At 33.7% G+C, this 21,191-nt stretch overlaps 1 protein-coding gene across 16 annotated transcripts in view; it reads left to right on the forward strand.

Annotated features, from left to right (window-relative positions):
• The window catches only part of LOC127875355 (uncharacterized), a 55,599-nt gene extending 39,163 nt beyond the window's left edge, over positions 1–16,436 (forward strand). For 5 of the 16 annotated variants that reach the window (XM_052420356.1, XM_052420355.1, XM_052420358.1 and 2 more), the window contains 11 exons: positions 2,323–2,465; positions 3,661–3,720; positions 5,067–5,126; positions 6,339–6,398; positions 7,568–7,627; positions 8,840–8,899; positions 10,071–10,130; positions 11,349–11,408; positions 12,571–12,615; positions 12,999–13,192; positions 15,661–16,436. In XM_052420356.1, coding sequence (XP_052276316.1) covers positions 2,323–2,465; positions 3,661–3,720; positions 5,067–5,126; positions 6,339–6,398; positions 7,568–7,627; positions 8,840–8,899; positions 10,071–10,130; positions 11,349–11,408; positions 12,571–12,615; positions 12,999–13,192; positions 15,661–15,872 — 1,014 coding nt within the window. In that variant the 3' untranslated portion in view covers positions 15,873–16,436. The remainder of the gene's footprint in view (positions 1–2,322; positions 2,466–3,660; positions 3,721–5,066; positions 5,127–6,338; positions 6,399–7,567; positions 7,628–8,839; positions 8,900–10,070; positions 10,131–11,348; positions 11,409–12,570; positions 12,616–12,998; positions 13,193–15,660) is intronic. The other 11 variants (XR_008047378.1, XM_052420364.1, XM_052420362.1 and 8 more) reach the window with 11 other exon arrangements.
• The last annotated feature ends 4,755 nt before the right edge of the window (positions 16,437–21,191 follow it).

Raw genomic sequence — 21,191 nt, forward strand, 5'->3', positions numbered from 1 at the left:
CCACTACACTACGGAACCGCTTGAAAAATCACCTTCTAACTAAGATATTAATAAGTGACTATAGTGTAACGGTTATCAAAAAAGCAATAAACCATGTAATCGCTGTCGTCTTGAAAAATTGAAGAAAATACGCGTTAACCAAAACTCGAACAGCAAAAGTCTGCGCTTTTGTTACAATAACCACAAAATAAATATATTTTTATTATGTTTTGTTTTTATACAAAACCAGAAAGTTTCACCGATTCGCGTATTTGCCCAGTCCTTATGATCTTTTATTATTGCCCAGTCCCTGTGATCAGTAATTAATTAAAAGAATTAGCTTTGCGTTGTTGGCAATAAATGTTGTAATAGGCACAAATGCAGTACTTATTTACACTAATATACACAAAAAATCACCACTATGCAAAATATTCTGACAACAAAAATATATACATTGATCCGTAAAATAACTTCTCCTCCCATAAGCGAAAAAAAAACGTATTACATACGAGTCTCCGCACTTCAGTGCGACGCCAAAATACTCATAGAATTTTTTTTTAATGGATGAATCGTACATATATAAAAGTAGATCTATATGAATGCTTTATCAACACATGAACATTTGGGCGAAGCAAAAAAACAATAATACCGATGACATCTTGACCCTTTAAGGCGTAAATATGAGGTATTTCGGTAATCGGAAGGCGTACTTAATATTAACGGGGATTTCGGGGGATCTCGGTAATTACGGGGATTTCGGTATTTCTACACACCGGTAAACAGCGATGTGATTACATGATTACAATGATTATTTGTTAACACAATTGACTTGGAGGACACTGTATTTTGAACTAAAAACAAGTTGCATTGCTTATTTTTTATGGTAATGTCCAATAGCATATACATATATATATATATATATATATATATATATATATATATATTCACACATATGACCAGTTACGGGGTCTCTGATTTAGACATAGGTCATGGGGTTCCCACTTTAAACACGTGTATCTCCATACCCTTTTTTATCCGATATTAACACGAATTAAGGTATATAAGGGTACCTTATATATTGTTATTTATGAACACGCCATTTATTTAACGTCTTATACAAGGAATATATATAGCGAACTTATTTGCGAGGTATATACAATTTCAATTTCAGACGTGATTGTGGTTTTCGATTTAAGACCTTATTGTGAGATTTGATTGCATTACCTCCCCTACACCCCCCTCATAGTAATTAAAGGAGCCTAGATTGCGGGGTTGTATATAGACCCCGTTTTTTTTATTGACCTCGTAAGTACAGTCTGAAAACTACAGAGACCGCGTAACTGGCACTATGTATTGGTATATATATATATATATATATATATATATATATATATATATATATATATATATATATTGTTTTTTGTAAACCTTTATAAATAAAATATTTTAACAAAATTCAAAAATCGACAATAATTACGGATCGTCACCTTTAATGAGCCTTTAAACGAACGTTCAGTATATATACATGATAGACTCCATAGTGCAAAGCGATATATGTAAGACATATGTTTTATTTATACTCGCTGACCGTAAATACAAGTTTACTATATTTAGCATTTAGGTTATATTAATCCGTCTGTTTTCTTTCGTGAGAATACACGCATTTTCAAACGGATTTTGACATAAATATGTTGCATATATAAGATTTATTTCCATTAAAAGTGTCCAGCACACAGAAATGAATTTGCGTTACTATTTTATTGTCCCCTACCGGTTTCACCAGAGGGGACTTATGGTTTGCGCTCTGTCTGTCAGTCAGTCAGGCAGGCACACTTTTCTGGATCCTGTGATAACTTTAAAAGTTCTTAATATTTTTTCATGAAACTTGAAAAATGGATAGATGGTAATATGGACATAATGCACGTCTTTTCTTTTTGTTTCTACGTCAAAAACTATGGTTGCTATGGCAACAAAAATTGACTAGAATTACTGCTAAAAATGGTGGTTTTCTGGATCCTGGGATAACTTTAAAAGTTCTTAATATTTTTTCATGAAACTTGAAACATGGATAGATGGCAATATGGACATTATGCACGTCATTTCATTTTGTTCCTACGTCAAAAATTCTGTTGCTATGGCAACAACAAAAAATGACAATGGTGGAATTTCTAACAATGGTGGAGCCGTTAGGGGACTATATTCCTTGGCAATAGTCTTGTTTTATCTGGGGTTTTCTACATAGAGATGATTTATGAGCACTGATCTCAATAAGATGTATGTATATATACCAAAATGAAACATACCTTTTATTTTCATATCGTAATAACATGTAATTTCGTGTAGGTTTTTGACGATATAAGACAAGAATCTCATCCGCCTACAGCTCCGCCTCCGTCTGCACCGCCATTTCCATCTCGACCTCGTATGTCACCGCCTCTACATCAGCCTCGACCTAGTATCTTACCGGATGATGCTGTTTCGGAAAGGCAAATACCTCACGCCCCCTGGAATATATATTCGAACAACCATTTCTTAAACAGATCAGAAAACAACTATGATGTTTATACCCGCCATCGAAGAAGGCGACATTTAGCATTCGTACTTCGACGTCTGTCCGTCTATAAAGCTTTGTGAAGCTTCCTTTCCCAGCAATGAATTTACCGTATCTTAATGGATAGGAACATATCTCAGCATACATGTTAACCACCATTAGATGACATGTTGCGTGACATACCCGTGTCCCTACCTCAAAGGTCAATACCACTCTTAGAGGTCAAAGCAGCTTTGAAACGAGATGGAATAAAGACGCATGCACAAGTAGAAGACCCGTTCCTAAAATTTACAATACACAAGATAAATTCAAATAACAAAGTCACAATATTCTTGGTCGATAACTAAACAGGTCTGCCTGGGCGACCCTTACAAGCCTGGTCCGCAATTCACAAATAAATGAATTTGACACCCATCGCTCTTTGAATGTAGCCTAAATGCCGCATACACAACTTAGCCCTTTTTATCAAATATGCTCATTTATATAAAAATGTTTTTTATGACATAGGTCGATTTCATAATCATCGATATACTGTTATATAAAACTATTCATATAGAGATATTAAGGATCATACAATTTCTTGACGGTAATATCGACTACGAACGTATTACTGGTGCTTTCTCGATGAAAGCCTTACATTTTTCATTGATTTCAAGCCTAGATACCTAAAACGTATTTGAATGAAACTGACTGCTATTATGTACGAATGTTTAAGTGACCAGGTTACTTTAACAATTTGTGAGTATATTTAACTTCGTTATTCACTCAAAGTCGAAACGCAAACAAAAGTGTCTTTGCAATTAGACAAGTGTGTCATACCGTAGATGTTAACCAATTACGCTACATAGTGCTACGAATTAATTGTAATGAGTAAAATCATGTAAAGTTATTTGGCTAGTAGCATATTTTGTTAAATAATAAGGTCAAATTAAAACGTTGTCTTTAGAAACATTTAAAGCATCGTTAAATTAATTATTGCGAATTATTTCATAAACGAAAGTTTATTATATACTCTTAAAATAGCACATTAAACTGCCTATTGGGCGCAACATGAAAATGGCCTTGGTATGTGATTTCGCAACATTTCATGGTCAAACATGTTCATGGTTTGGAAATACTTTTAATTCCAGAACCGAGAGGTCCAGCACTAGCTTTGAGACCAATGACGGAAACAATGAGAGTGTCCCAAGGTAAACGTCAGTGTTACAACACTAGACATGTTTTTGATGTATAATTAAACGATATTTTGTATCGTACACATTAAGTTACAAGATATCTTGTTTAGTTATAATTATTAATGTTGGCAAGCACTATTTATTTTTTTTATGTGATAGAACATTTCGAATAATTCTATCTTAATCATGTGTAAAATAACATCTTTGGTTTTCTTAATTGGCTATACATTTGTTAACAGTTTAGTGAAATGCCGTCTTCAACATTACATAACATCACGTAGTTTGCAAAAATAAAGCATTTTTATGTTCAACAAAACACGTGTTTCGGCCTTTTGTTATCAAACAGTTACCTCTTTTAATTTAAAAAAGCCAAATTAAATAAGATTGTGCATAAATTCGTTACGTATTCAGTGCAGTAAAACACGCCCTTAAGTCGCTAGTTTCATATGGCCGAATATTGTATTATTTGGTTGTGATGAATATGGATGTACTTTGGCATGATTTTAAGACCTTTTTCTTACGGAAGGTTACATTTCGTACTAAAAAAAGACGAAACAAAAAAATAAATAAATAATTATTGATATTGTATTCCGATGAAATGTTATATGTAACACAATAAATAATTGTCAGTGCAGAAATTTTCACGTATCGGTTCGCTCGATATTTCCTCTATTTCAGATAGATACCTTTCACAAAATTGATTTATGACAAAATAAGAAAACTGTAACACAACTTGTGTTATAATTTAAAGCGGGAGCTTAAGTCCAAAGTTGAATAGATGTTCCCGGTTAATTAAGTGTAACACTTTAATAAGCCTTTGATAAGAACGCTATTTGTCTTTATGACGAACGTGAGCCAAGGGTAATTTCAACAGGGTATGACACATAACTGTACAATCGTCGTTCCAAGGCGTTAACCTCGGCTTTAAGAATAAGTATATGATAAAAGTCGTATTGTATTTATTGCCTTGTTTGGCGATTGTTAACTTTTTATTTAAACAAAATACTGTAGGGCATAAATATATGTATCCCGGAAAAAGCTACTTTTTGGAAAAACCCACTAATCTGCTGGTACAAATAAACATGACCCATTTATAATCCTTTCAAAATCACACACCGCATCAACCGTTATAATTTAAAGTAAGCTATCATTGGTTGATTTAATGTACCAGCGTTGTTTGTACCGGGGTGATTTGTGGGTTTTTCTAAACTCGTGCTTTTCCGGGATAGATCTATTTCTATCGTCCTTCAATGGAATACGCATACCTCACACTCGTTTACTTACATGCTAACAATTCAAATCCCACTCTCAGTTGGTGCAGGCTTCACCTTGTCACGGTTCTGAAATACTTTTATTTCCAGACACCAGATGCCCAATTCTAACAATAATAGCTATAGAGAACACATTGGAAATGTACCAAGGTAAATGTTGGTGTCTTTATACATAATATATCGCGTTTATTATTTTTAAGGCATATATTAATTTGAAGGATGTTGAGCTTACTGAGTTTATTGCACAATAATAAAATATTCCCATGTACAATGTACATGTTGGTTTACGGCGCACATTTAAGAACGAGATCTCTTGATTAGTCTTATGATAAGTACATTTATCACAAACTATATATTGTTTCCCATGGTATAACCTAACAAATAGTTCGATCTAAATCATATGTCAAAAACATTTAAAGCGTTTCCGTTGTCAATAAAATTCGTTGATTTAAAGACTATAGCGTTTCTTTGAAAAACACACCATCACTATGAACGTTTATATTGCATTTGTCTGCCACGATTTTGTGAGACGGGGGCATATAGATTTGCCCTTGCACGTGAGTCCGTTCTTCCATCCTTTCGTCCGACTAACTTCTAAGTGTCGCGAGTAACTCAACAAGTAATCGTGCTTGAATGATGAAACTCTGCTAACATATCAAAAAGGGTGGTAAGTTGCTTGCCCCTATATTTTGCTTCTCACTTTTTCCATACAACAGGAGTTATTGTCCCTTTTATACGAAAATTTCCACTTTTGAACTTGTGTCACCCGTAACTCAAACAGTGCTGCTGTGTAAGAGAGAGCTAAACTTTACAAACTTATTAACCGGCATGGGAAGTTTCACACCTATATTTTGGTTTTTTATATTTTCTAACAAAACCATTTTTCCCTTCAAAAAATAGATTTTTTTAACCAAACCGAACACATATCTAGCTATCCAGTAGTATAGGGTTCATTGCTTCTTTTTTCTTTTCATTACTTTGAATTAATACGAACAATCCAATGTTACCTCCGATACAAGATTACAATTCCCACAAAGTACAAATTCCTCGGTTGACACATTTCTTTTCGGAATAAGGATATATCACTTAAGGCCAAAGAGAACACGGAGAACGAATTCGATTCTTCATATAAATTAATTTGGTTATATATAAGATATTCTTGAAATGTGTGGTATGTTGCGTGTTCTTAACTTTGGAACCGTAATTATGAAGTTGGTTTCTCTTCTAAGTGGTGACTTGTTTGTGTTGCTCCGATGCTTGTTAACAAACAACACGCTGACCTTATATTACCCTATATCATGAGAATATTGTATGTATATTTGCTCAACATCCCCATAGTTTTTGCATTATTTTTATTTCTAGAATCGAGAGGTCCAGAACTAGTTTTGATATCCGTGACGTACACAACGAGAATATACCAAGGTAAACATTGGTGTCATTATACTTGTTATAGCGCGTTTATTCGCACACATTTACACAAGTTATTTGGTTATTCAATGAATGAATAGCTTAATTTGTTTTACGAATAATAAAAAGATGGACAATACACAGTTGTGCACAATATAACTGTGTATTTTTTATTGCGTACATTGAAGTACCAGGTATCTTGTGCATTTTTATGATATTTTATGTTATCATATAATATTCATTGTTTAGAACATTACGCGTGTGTATCGTTAACATTTGTCAAACATCTTTTTTAGGGTTTCCGTTATATATACATATCTTGACTGACCAATGACGAAATGCTTGTGAAATACCGTCCTCAAACTAAAAGGACATCATATATTGAAAAAAGCTTCTCTTTGAAACCTCCCAAGCGCAACCTCCCAGCTTTACGATGAACATTTCCATTTTCAGTGCAGAAATTTTCACGTATCGGTTCGCTCGATATTTCCTCTATTTCAGATAGATACCTTTCACAAAATTGATTTATGACAAAATAAGAAAACTGTAACACAACTTGTGTTATAATTGAAAGCGGGAGCTTAAGTCCAAAGTTGAATAGATGTTCCCGGTTAATTAAGTGTAACACTTTAATAAGCCTTTGATAAGAACGCTATTTGTCTTTATGACGAACGTGAGCCAAGGGTAATTTCAACAGGGTATGACACATAACTGTACAATCGTCGTTCCAAGGCGTTAACCTCGGCTTTAAGAATAAGTATATGATAAAAGTCGTATTGTATTTATTGCCTTGTATGGCGATTGTTCACTTTTTTTTTAAACAAAATACTGGAGGGCATAAATATATGTATCCCGGAAAAAGCTACTTTTTGGAAAAACCCACTAATCTGCTGGTACAAATAAACATGACCCATTTATAATCCTTTCAAAATCACGCACCGCATCAACCGTTTTAATTTAAAGTAAGCTATCATTGGTTGATTTAATGTACCAGCGTTGTTTGTACCGGGGCGATTTGTGGGTTTTTCTAAACTCGTGCTTTTCCGGGATAGATCTATTTCTATCGTCCTTCAATGGAATACGCATACCTCACACTCGTTTACTTACATGCTAACAATTCAAATCCCACTCTCAGTTGGTGCAGGCTTCACCTTGTCACGGTTCTGAAATACTTTTATTTCCAGAAACCAGATGCCCAATTCTAACAATAATAGCTATAGAGAACACATTGGAAATGTACCAAGGTAAATGTTGGTGTCTTTATACATAATATATCGCGTTTATTATTTTTAAGGCATATATTAATTTGAAGGATGTTGAGCTTACTGAGTTTTTTGCACAATAATAAAATATTCCCATGTACAATGTACATGTTGGTTTACGGCGCACATTTAAGAACGAGATCTCTTGATTAGTCTTATGATAAGTACATTTATCACAAACTATATATTGTTTTCCATGGTATAACCTAACAAATAGTTCGATCTAAATCATATGTCAAAAACATTTAAAGCGTTTCCGTTGTCAATAAAATTCGTTGATTTAAAGACTATAGCGTTTCTTTGAAAAACACACCATCACTATGAACGTTTATATTGCATTTGTCTGCCACGATTTTGTGAGACGGGGGCATATAGATTTGCCCTTGCACGTGAGTCCGTTCTTCCATCCTTTCGTCCGACTAACTTCTAAGTGTCGCGAGTAACTCAACAAGTAATCGTGCTTGAATGATGAAACTCTGCTAACATATCAAAAAGGGTGGTAAGTTGCTTGCCCCTATATTTTGCTTCTCACTTTTTCCATACAACAGGAGTTATTGTCCCTTTTATACAAAAATTGCCATTTTTGAACTTGTGTCACCCGTAACTCAAACAGTGCTGCTGTGTAAGAGAGAGCTAAACTTTACAAACTTATTAACCGGCATGGGAAGTTTCACACCTATATTTTGTTTTTTTATATTTTCTAACAAAACCATTTTTCTCTTCAAAAAATAGATTTTTTTAACCAAACCGAACACATATCTAGCTATCCAGTAGTATAGGGTTCATTGCTTCTTTTTTCTTTTCATTACTTTGAATTAATACGAACAATCCAATGTTACCTTCGATACAAGATTACAATTCCCACAAAGTACAAATTCCTCGGTTGACACATTTCTTTTCGGAATAAGGATATATCACTTAAGGCCAAAGAGAACACGGAGAACGAATTCGATTCTTCATATAAATTAATTTGGTTATATATAAGATATTCTTGAAATGTGTGGTATGTTGCGTGTTCTTAACTTTGGAACCGTAATTATGAAGTTGGTTTCTCTTCTAAGTGGTGACTTGTTGGTGTTGCTCCGATGCTTGTTAACAAACAACACGCTGACCTTATATTACCCTATATCATGAGAATACTGTATGTATATTTGCTCAACATCCCCATAGTTTTTGCATTATTTTTATTTCTAGAATCGAGAGGTCCAGAACTAGTTTTGATATCCGTGACGTACACAACGAGAATATACCAAGGTAAACATTGGTGTCATTATACTTGTTATAGCGCGTTTATTCGCACACATTTACACAAGTTATTTGGTTATTCAATGAATGAATAGCTTAATTTGTTTTACGAATAATAAAAAGATTGACAATACACAGTTGTGCACAATATAACTGTGTATTTTTTTATTGCGTACATTGAAGTACCAGGTATCTTGTGCATTTTTATGATATTTTATGTTATCATATAATATTCATTGTTTAGAACATTACGCGTGGTTGTATCGTTAACATTTGTCAAACATCTTTTTTAGGGTTTCCGTTATATATACATATCTTGACTGACCAATGACGAAATGCTTGTGAAATACCGTCCTCAAACTAAAAGGACATCATATATTGAAAAAAGCTTCTCTTTGAAACCTCCCAAGCGCAACCTCCCAGCTTTGCGATGAACATTTCCATTGTCAGTGCAGAAATTTTCACGTATCGGTTCGCTCGATATTTCCTCTATTTCAGATAGATACCTTTCACAAAATTGATTTATGACAAAATAAGAAAACTGTTACACAACTTGTGTTATAATTTAAAGCGGGAGCTAAAGTCCAAAGTTGAATAGATGTTCCCGGTTAATTAAGTGTAACACTTTAATAAGCCTTTGATAAGAACGCTATTTGTCTTTATGACGAACGTGAGCCAAGGGTAATTTCAACAGGGTATGACACATAACTGTACAATCGTCGTTCCAAGGCGTTAACCTCGGCTTTAAGAATAAGTATATGATAAAAGTCGTATTGTATTTATTGCCTTGTATGGCGATTGTTCACTTTTTTTTAAACAAAATACTGGAGGGCATAAATATATGTATCCCGGAAAAAGCTACTTTTTGGAAAAACCCACTAATCTGCTGGTACAAATAAACATGACCCATTTATAATCCTTTCAAAATCACGCACCGCATCAACCGTTTTAATTTAAAGTAAGCTATCATTGGTTGATTTAATGTACCAGCGTTGTTTGTACCGGGGCGATTTGTGGGTTTTTCTAAACTCGTGCTTTTCCGGGATAGATCTATTTCTATCGTCCTTCAATGGAATACGCATACCTCACACTCGTTTACTTACATGCTAACAATTCAAATCCCACACTCAGTTGGTGCAGGCTTCACCTTGTCACGGTTCTGAAATACTTTTATTTCCAGAAACCAGATGCCCAATTCTAACAATAATAGCTATAGAGAACACATTGGAAATGTACCAAGGTAAATGTTGGTGTCTTTATACATAATATATCGCGTTTATTATTTTTAAGGCATATATTAATTTGAAGGATGTTGAGCTTCCTGAGTTTATTGCACAATAATAAAAATAAAATATTCACATGTACAATGTACATGTTGGTTTACGGCGCACATTTAAGAACGAGAACTCTTGTTTAGTCTTATGATAAGTACATTTATCACAAACTATATATTGTTTTCCATGGTATAACCTAACAAATAGTTCGATCTAAATCATATGTCAAAAACATTTAAAGCGTTTCCGTTGTCAATAAAATTCGTTGATTTAAAGACTATAGCGTTTCTTTGAAAAACACACCATCACTATGAACGTTTATATTGCATTTGTCTGCCACGATTTTGTGAGACGGGGGCATATAGATTTGCCCTTGCACGTGAGTCCGTTCTTCCATCCTTTCGTCCGACTAACTTCTAAGTGTCGCGAGTAACTCAACAAGTAATCGTGCTTGAATGATGAAACTCTGCTAACATATCAAAACGGGTGGTAAGTTGCTTGCCCCTATATTTTGCTTCTCATTTTTTCCATACAACAGGAGTTATTGTCCCTTTTATACAAAAATTGCCATTTTTGAAATTGTGTCACCCGTAACTCAAACAGTGCTGCTGTGTAAGAGAGAGCTAAACTTTACAAACTTATTAACCGGCACGGGAAGTTTCACACCTATATTTTGTTTTTTTATATTTTCTAACAAAACCATTTTTCCCTTCAAAAAATAGATTTTTTTAACCAAACCGAACACATATCTAGCTATCCAGTAGTATATGGTTCATTGCTTCTTTTTTCTTTTCATTACTTTGAATTAATACGAACAATCCAATGTTACCTCCGATACAAGATTACAATTCCCACAAAGTACAAATTCCTCGGTTGACACATTTCTTTTCGGAATAAGGATATATCACTTAAGGCCAAAGAGAACACGGAGAACGAATTCGATTCTTCATATAAATTAATTTGGTTATATATAAGATATTCTTGAAATGTGTGGTATGTTGCGTGTTCTTAACTTTGGGACCGTAATTATGAAGTTGGTTTCTCTTCTAAGTGGTGACTTGTTTGTGTTGCTCCGATGCTTGTTAACAAACAACACGCTGACCTTATATTACCCTATATCATGAGAATATTGTATGTATATTTGCTCAACATCCCCATAGTTTTTGCATTATTTTTATTTCTAGAATCGAGAGGTCCAGAACTAGTTTTGATATCCGTGACGTACACAACGAGAATATACCAAGGTAAACATTGGTGTCATTATACTTGTTATAGCGCGTTTATTCGCACACATTTACACAAGTTATTTGGTTATTCAATGAATGAATAGCTTAATTTGTTTTACGAATAATAAAAAGATGGACAATACACAGTTGTGCACAATATAACTGTGTATTTTTTATTGCGTACATTGAAGTACCAGGTATCTTGTGCATTTTTATGATATTTTATGTTATCACATAATATTCATTGTTTAGAACATTACGCGTGGTTGTATCGTTAACATTTGTCAAACATCTTTTTTAGGGTTTCCGTTATATATACATATCTTGACTGACCAATGACGAAATGCTTGTGAAATACCGTCCTCAAACTAAAAGGACATCATATATTGAAAAAAGCTTCTCTTTGAAACCTCCCAAGCGCAACCTCCCAGCTTTACGATGAACATTTCCTTTAACTTCTAACTCATTATCATCATGTACCGTCCTTTTTTTTCGATGTCATATTTGGAAACTGTTGGTTAATAAAACAATGCATTGGCAAATCGAAAAAAGAATCTTAAAAGAACTACAAATGACACATTTGTCACTCGAAAAATCGTATTTATTTATAAGTCGGTAACAAATGAGGGAAAATAATGATTATGGATATTATATGTATATGGACTCAACATGTTTGTGATATTGATAATATCGAATGATAAATGAGTATACGAATTTAGTGTCTTTAAATTATAGAGTATCGAATACGTATACAAGCACGCAAAATAAGCGCGGTGCTTTTTGTTTATAAAAGTTCATGCTTTTATTCGTATTCGGAAGTGTTAGAAGGAACTACATGACAACATTATTTTTTTATTTAATTCAATTTTCGAATTTGCGTGTTATATACATTTATAGTGATATATTATTTAAGTTTTTGTAGAAGATTATTCAAGTAAGATATGTTAATCAGGATAAATTTGTTCATGTATGCCGGTTATATGGAGCACAATAATGTTCATAGTATAGTGTTTTTAAGGCTTTTGAATACAAATATAGTCATAAATTGAGTATTCACCCCATTTCATACTTAGTTACTTTCATAACATGTATGCGATCATGTGCATCTTATAGCGCCCTAAAATGTTGAGCATCACTTTTATACATACTATCGTGCTTGTTTTTTGTCATTGATTTCTAGAAGACCGCACAGCACAGCAGCAGATTGGATCGGGGACTATGACAGGTAAACGACTTAAGTATTATCAATGACAGCTTAATACTATTGAACTGGAGTTATGTTGGAAGGGCTTTATTCAGTATATTGTAATGTGTTCACATGGTTCAAAGGATTTTCCCCTTTTATAAAACACATACTCACTCGCGCACTTGTCAGCAATTGTTCTTTTTCATATTGAAAAAAGTAAACATAACAATACATTAAAATAATTAAGATTTAACAATATCACATATCATGTGGCCGTTTTACATAAAGTACATGTTTGTAGTTCGTTATATAACTTGCAATTTGCTATAATCAGACGCCGGTAACCAATCAATTCATGTAAAGCACATAATCACAATATTCATGTTAACTATTTGCAATAGCAAATGCTTACATTTTAACAGTGAGCGACTTTCTTATGCCGTCGATGCAATAGATAATGTACATGATCTTATCCGAACTCGAGGTTTGATTGCTGAAGTGTTGGACAGAGCACAAGCTCTACACGAAACCCTTCAGACAAGTTCTAATGTGATAACAGTGAGCAGAGAAGAAGAAGCAGCAATACATCATGCATTTACATGTATTATATGCAGCGGTACGTGGGTTTATGTTTTTTCAAGCGCAAATTTGGTCGCTCTTTTATACAATATTTTAGAAATACTATGCCGAGTAGTTTGTATTGAGTTATATACGTGTAGGCTACCTATAAGCAATCTTTATTTGATATTTGAAGGTTCGTTGGGCTGTTAAATAGTTGTATGACCGATCTCAAAACTTAAAATGCGTCGGTTTGCTATATTAACGGTTTATTTTTACTTAAACGTTAAACGTTTACTTAATCATTACTAAAAAAATCACCCACGCCACACATGCCCTTTTCATTATTTGCAACGTAATTTGTAAAATGACAAACATTGTTTTATTGACTTAGTATTTTAAAAAAGCGGGCAACCTACATATAAACGTGTAAACTGTAGTTTTAAGACAATTAAAACGCGTTTGCCTGTCTTCTTTTATGTTTGTGTCTGTGTCTGTGTGTCTGTCTGTGTGTCTGTCTGTGTGTGTGTCTGTGTGTCTGTCTGTGTGTCTGTCAGTCTGTCTGTCTGTCTGTCTGTATGTCTGTCTGTCTGTCTGTCTTAGTCTGTCTGTGTGTGTGTGTGTCTGTCTGTCTGTCTGTCTGTCTGCGTGTGTGTGTGTGTGTATTGTGTGTGTGTGTGTGTGTGTGTGTGTGTGTGTGTGTGTGTGTGTGTGTGTGTGTGTGTGTGTGTGTGTGTGTGTGTGTGTGTGTGTGTGTGTGTGTGTGTGTGTGTGTGTGTGTGTGTGTGTGTGTGTGTGTGTGTGTGTGTGTGTGTGTGTGTGTGTGTGTGTGTGTGTGTGTGTGTGTGTGTGTGTGTGTGTGTGTGTGTGTGTGTGTGTGTGTGTGTGTGTGTGTGTGTGTGTGTGTGTGTGTGTGTGTGTGTGTGTGTCTGTCTGTCTGTCTGTCTGTCTGTCTGTCTGTCTGTCTGTCTGTCTGTCTTAGTCTGTCTGTCGGTCTGTCGGTCGGTCTACAATGATGATAAAAGTAGTACACCAACTTAACAGTACGCTTACTGATTTTATAATAAACATATTTAAGTGTACGTAATTATATTGCATATGTTGCTTTTGTTATTGTTTGTTTATATAATGCACCAAATATATCTAAGTTGCTATCAAATTTAAGGGGAAGAGATGATAGCTTGTCTACATTCAAAGATCCGATCTGCGAGAAGTAGCTCGCATAGCAGGGATAGGCCGGGTGTTTTAATATTGCATTTAAATGATGCAAGTGCTAAACAATGCAACATATTTTTTATGTTTCATGTTAAAACATAGATACTATGAACAAATATCCCTAAAACCGTCTTTTAAACAACGTATAACTTAAAACAATCGCGTTTTTAAATATTAAAACAAGCGTCATTGATAGTGTTGTGCTATACATAACTTAAAATAGAATCATGTTTTGCATATTTAATTATTTACTTGCCTATCACATACGACAAATATTGGTTGCGAAAATTTATCTCGTCATAACGGTTTTTGAAAAAATAATCTGTATTTAATTCTATTACAGCTTTGTAGATGCAATAGAACGTGTCGCATTAAATACCGCAATATGTTTTCGTGATGATTACAGTTTATATTTGTATTGTATCAGTGACTTATTCTATGGTTATTAATTGGCATGAACACACGAACGGAATGTTGAAATACTAAAATATATCTTTTAATTTAGTAAACAACTCAAAGAACGCTCAAACATCGAAAAATGGTATTTTAGGAGGAAGTATTTGATTACTCTAATCAAAACCTTCACTTATATTGAATTATTAAACTCGACACTGCAGTATTAGGTTTTAATCAACGAAGAAATGTTTAAGCGTTTCACAGGATTATATATTAATATATATTGCCACTGGCCTTGTTTTGGTTTACATGCTATAACGTTGTTAATTTTTTAAAGAACTTCTTTATTTCCTCTTGTGCAAAAAATGTCTATTATCAATAAAAAAAAGTTTAAAATGTCCAAATTTAGGTAGTGTGTTAGCTTTAGCACAACAATATAATGCGATTGAAAAATATATAATAAGATTGAAAATAAACCTAAAAATAAATGCATTGCATAACTTAAAAATGTGAAAATAGCATTATATTACCTAAGTTCTTGAATGTATTTCTCTTTATATTCTGACCAAAAAACAATAGTCAAATGTAGATCACAGCAATATTTGGGGATTTCAAAGACATACTTGAGCACTAATCATCATGTCAAGTCATATTTTATAAAATTCAACAATAGCATCGATTAAAGTCCAAACGGTTTGGAATTAATTACCACAATTCGAATTTTTTTTAAAACCACACTTTTAGACGGCATTCTAATGGCTTTAAAAAAAATAACGAAAATTAACCATTAAGTTAACCAAAATCACAACGTAACTGTTCGTCTAGTGCAGATTAACATATGTTTCTCAATTGGATTGCAATACACCATTTCCATTTTTAAAATAATATTATAACCTACTCGATTGCATTTTACAGGTGCTGTGGTGCGTCCCATGTTTGCTTCCTGCTGTAAAACGTTGATAGGCTGTGAGAGTTGCATGGCTAGATGGTATCAAATGTCGCCACCAAAGGCATGCCCAAAATGCAGACACTCGGAAGGCAAACAGTTGATCAAGAGAATGCTCGGAATGGATGAAGCAATTCAACCGTTATTACGATTCGTTGAACCAATAGGACGTGAAGTTTAAGTCCTTAGTCGCGACCTGTTTAATCTTTTAGGTGACCATATATATTTCTATTATCACTATGTAATTTTAAATGATTTTGAATAACCGTTCAAGTAGTGTATTAAAGCGTTGTCTAAAACATGTGTGATTTTAACCATCCTTTTCAGAATTTTTGAATAACGATACAGTACATACATTTATTATGAACATGTCTAGACGTGAGGTGAATATATAATTTATAATATATAACTTTGGCATATTTTACGAATTCTGACAGTTGATGCGAGCGTGTGTGAGTGTGCGTGTGTGTTTGTTGTATATAGTTGCTATTCTTTAAACATTGAAAAACAGTTCACGAGATGATAAAGAAAGATACGATAGCTGCGCAGTGCGGTTTGAAATTTCAAAGTTTGTATTTAAACTACAAAAAGAGCTGCAACGATGAATTAATATATTTTTTTTAAATAAGTTTCTTTTTTGGGGAGTCAAAATTTAACCTTTCTGATAGTGAACAATGCACGGAGTAAACTGTGATTCACCTTGTAATGTGGGTATAATTTGAATACACATATAATATCAACATAATTTAACGTGAATTATTTTTATTTTCCCATATTTTTAATTTGTAAATGAGTCTACGTCGCATGATAAAGCATTACTTGCCTCAAAATATTTTCTGACATGAAAGGCCCCAACGAAATGAAACGACACATGTTTCGCCCTTCTGTCATTTATAATTGCATTTTATATATTTGCGTGTTGGCAACCTTCTTTGTAAAACCCAATGCGCTAGAATGACATGGAGAATCCAGCCATAATACTGCCAGGTCAATTTTTTCTATGAGTGCATCTTTGGTTATCAATCTGTAATATGACAGCAGTTATCTTTCGTTTAAATACATGTTTAAGTGTTTTGCTGTGTTCCTTTTCGTTACACATTGCTGCAAACGGTAATGATAGATGCATAGTTGCTATTTGCGTTTAATATTATCATAGTTTAATAATATCCTGATGCATTCAACCATGTACAATACCCTCATAATTTTCAACATTATAATTTACATAATTAAATAGTTATTTCCAGCCAATCAGGTATTCCTAGAAATGCATATTCCTCTTTATCATCATAATAATAATATAATTGAATGTGTTTATCATAAACAAAATATTCATACGAAGTTATTTGTAAAATCGTAAAATGAAAGAAGTTTGTTTGCGCCCGCATTGTGTTTTGCATGTGATTTGTTTCAAAAAGAGGTTTGTTTGTACGAAAAAGACAAAGTTAAATTAGTATTGATTTTTAAAACACTATTGTGATTCGATTTAATGTGAGAAGACACTTTCTGTGGATGGTCGAATAAAACTGTTGAAGCTAGGCCTCCAGCTATGAAAGTTTACTTGCAAAAATGGTTGCACAACTATGCACTTCCCTTACTGTGTCATCCATGATTAACACGAGAAACAAAACATTACCACAAGACATGGGCCCAAGTAATGTGCTTTACAGATAGTTTATTTACGACTTAAGCATATACATCTCATCGTTAAAATAACATTAAAGCAATAATAAATACACATGTGTATTCATAGTACATCGATATTCCAATGGAGCTAGCCGACACGTATCGGGATAACGTCAATTGTGCTTTTCCGTATGAGGACGATCTGTTCATCGAAACACTTGACTGACAGTATCCAAAATTACACCAAAATTTGAATATCACTTTTACCTTATGGAGTTATGACGAAGGTAAACGTGTTTTATTTCAATGTTAAATCATTAATCGAGATGAAATTCGCTTAAGATACATAGATACATAAGATACACAGATAAATCGAAAGACAGACGCACATATAAGTTAACAGATCTCATACTGTATAATGTCTTACTTAGCATGGTTTAAACATCACAACAATGGGTATTTGCGGAAGACTTCGGTAACAAGTTATTTCGCATATATTGACATTTGATAACTTAGCAGATCTAATTAATGTAAGGTATATCACTCGATGACACGTATATGAAATTGAATATTCAAAATGTGTTAATAATAAACAATATATAATAGTTTTATATTCGTAACAAGTATTTAACTTGATAAGAACTTAAATTCTCATTACTCTGTTATCGTAAGACAGTTCTATGCCACCACAAATATGATATTTAAACGTTTACGAAGTAGGACCTACTGTAAGCTTTATCGATTGAAAAAAAATAAACGTAGATCTACAATAAAAACATTTCATTGTAATTCCCTACAAAGTGTAGTTAGATAAAGTAAAAATATGTTATATATTTTATAAACCATATTGTAAACTTGCCATAGGCATTCAACAATAGATAAAGGCCTTAGTCAGATTAAGAGTGAACCTGTGGAAGGAGCAAGTCGGCGGCGAAAACAAATCGAAGGTTTGCATATACATTTTACGTGCGATGCGTGTGGGTTTGAGAAGATGGTTAGTAACTGAGTCATTAAAGAAAACCAAAAGGGATGTGATTGTATCGGTTGGTTAAAAATCGGGGTTGACAGTATTGGTGAATATGATAATGTTAAAATTAATAATAAATAAATTCGAGGATTCCTATTCTAGCACACACTTTGCACATATGGATTTGACATACATTGAGAGAACGCTTTTTAAGGTGTGCGCCCACTTTTTACTTACAAAGAGGAACGCGACTACCCCACGGCGGCTCTGTTATTTCTATGCATAGGCCAATATGGGACAAAATTTAACGCACATTCATATAGCCTGGGTTTCCCAGAGGGTATCTCATTTATGATGTATTAAGTCCGTTTTATTAAGACTTTGCTTTTCTTCTATAAACATATCATTCTTTGTTTACAATAATATAAAAAAAACAACAGCAAATCAGTTTACAGACGTATTCGCAAAAGCTTAGAAGAGATTGTATAGTACAGACATCGCACACTTTCGCTTTCAACCCTTATATTTCTCTCTCTCTTGAGTTTGTATTACCAAATGATTTAAATCCCAATATTTCTGCAATATAAGAAAAATAATATGATAGTTTGTGTCATTGAATCGAAAATATTCCCATATATGGTCATTAAATTCTTAATATCGTAAATTTATTATTTGACTTTACTATATTCTACATTTATAATATCATTAAAATATCGTTATCACATACAAAAACGTGCACGATTATTGGGTAATAGTGACTGCCTATCACTGACATTAGATGATCATCCGTTAAACTAAATTTTTCCCTTGTACTTCATTGCCGTTTAAATATTTCAATAATGCAAAATACGTTTTTCTAAGCGCCTTATACAAATAATATTGGTATCGTGTATTATATTTTAAGAAATTTATTTCGTGGTCAGTTGTAAAATATTTTGTTGTGTTATCGATGCCTTTTTTATGAACGATATCAAACATTTATTACGTGCACATAGAGTACAAAATGTGTAGGCTACTTATACATCTCGTATACTGTTCTAGTGATAGCCGATGTCCAGAAAGCGATCTGTACCTTTCGCAATATCTACTGATTCATATTTGCTAAATCGTTCAGTTTTAAATATCTAAGAAAAATGGATGCGTGTCAACAACTATTAATTTAAAATATAAACGTTAGAAGAACAAATGTGTTTAAGAGGATTTGAATGAATGCTTTTTATATGCTTACCCTAGGGCGCTTTGTGAAAACGAACAATGCTTTTGGTTTGATGATGGCTTTCTAAATGTATTTAATACATGGTTTATGTATTTTAGTGCTGCATATTAGATACAAAATATTATGTTTATATGTCTTCACATGGATATGATAACGGCAAACGACCGCTACCTCAATGGCTTGATGACTTACGCTTAAATGTTAAATGTTAAATGTGTTTTATTTAATTAAACGCCTATATCTATACACAAGTGCATATTCAGTGGCGTTTTACAATACACTGAAAAACATAATAAACACGTACAGAGCATAAAATCACAATCAGTTTACAAATAAAAAATTGCAATAATCAAGCATTTAAAAAAAATGAACATATAAACAACGTAATTATGATTAAGATATATAAATCATTCGTCGAATAAATAAAAGTGTAAAAAAGTGAACTATTATAAATTAATACTATATAAATTAACATAAATATTTTACTAAAACACGCGAAGAATAAAAGTATATTTATGTGGTAGTGAACATAATCATGCATGCATACTCGAAGTAAGTAATGCGAAGGTTACAGAAACATTGAGTTAAAATCACTAAAAAAGTATGTTTTAAGATTCTTCTTAAAGGCGTTAATATTGTCAGATTTACGAATGTACGGTGGTAAAACGTTCCACAACTTTGGACCAATTGTAGAGAAACTTCTGTCACAAAATGTCTTTCGTTTGTTGAACGGGACTACATAACACCCATCCAGTCTGTCAGCGGACCTCATGCCTGTGCGACTGGATGTATACAGTGTCAGGAGTTCTTTTAAGTACTCCGGTGCTCTTGAAGTATGGCAGTTATACATATAACACAACATTTTGAAGTTAATTCTGTATTTAATCGGTAGCCAGTGCAAGTCAAATAACGCCTGTTTGGAACTGTCGAATTTCCTCCGTTGTAGAACCATCTTTGCACACATATTTTGAATACGTTGTAACTTTGTGAGTTCATGATCTGCAATACCATATAGGATAGCGTTGCAGTAATCCAGATGCGAAATGACAAGTGAAAGAACTAAGATTTCAGTAGCTTGCTTGGTGAGATATTGACGAATGCGTTTAATGCGAAGAAAGTTTATCATTGCAGTTTTACATTTGCGTGTAACATGTTCATTAAAATTGAGTGTTTCATCTAAGAAAGCACCTAAGTATCTTATACAAGGAACTTTGTGTACCGTGTCACCAGCAATATCTATGGTTTGTGTTGCACATTTGTTTAACTGTTTTCTGCTTCCAAACATTATAAACTCGGTTTTAGACGTATTCATTTTTAAACTGTTTTGTTCATCCAGTCATTTATCACTATTGCCGAGTGTTCGACTTCTCGGATTGTATCGGCTTCGTTGGAGCTAGAAGGGCGAAAACACTTGCTAGCGATGTGATCGTCTGCGAATCCATATAAAGCTATGGACGGGGGGATAACATCGAACAATGTGCCGGCGTAAGCGAGGTACATCCATGGGCCTAAACAACTTCCCTGAGGAACACTACAATCTAGAGCACGGCATGACGACAGCGTACCGTTGATGCTCACTCTACAGCCACGCGGTCTTAGGTACGAGCCCACCCAGTCAAGGGCTGTTCCTGAAACACCGTACTGGCAACGCAGGACCTCCAGAAGTACATCATGGTCCACAGTATCGAACGCGG

This window comes from Dreissena polymorpha, chromosome 3 (genome assembly GCF_020536995.1).
Source record: "Dreissena polymorpha isolate Duluth1 chromosome 3, UMN_Dpol_1.0, whole genome shotgun sequence".
NCBI classification, from domain to species: domain Eukaryota; kingdom Metazoa; phylum Mollusca; class Bivalvia; order Myida; family Dreissenidae; genus Dreissena; species Dreissena polymorpha.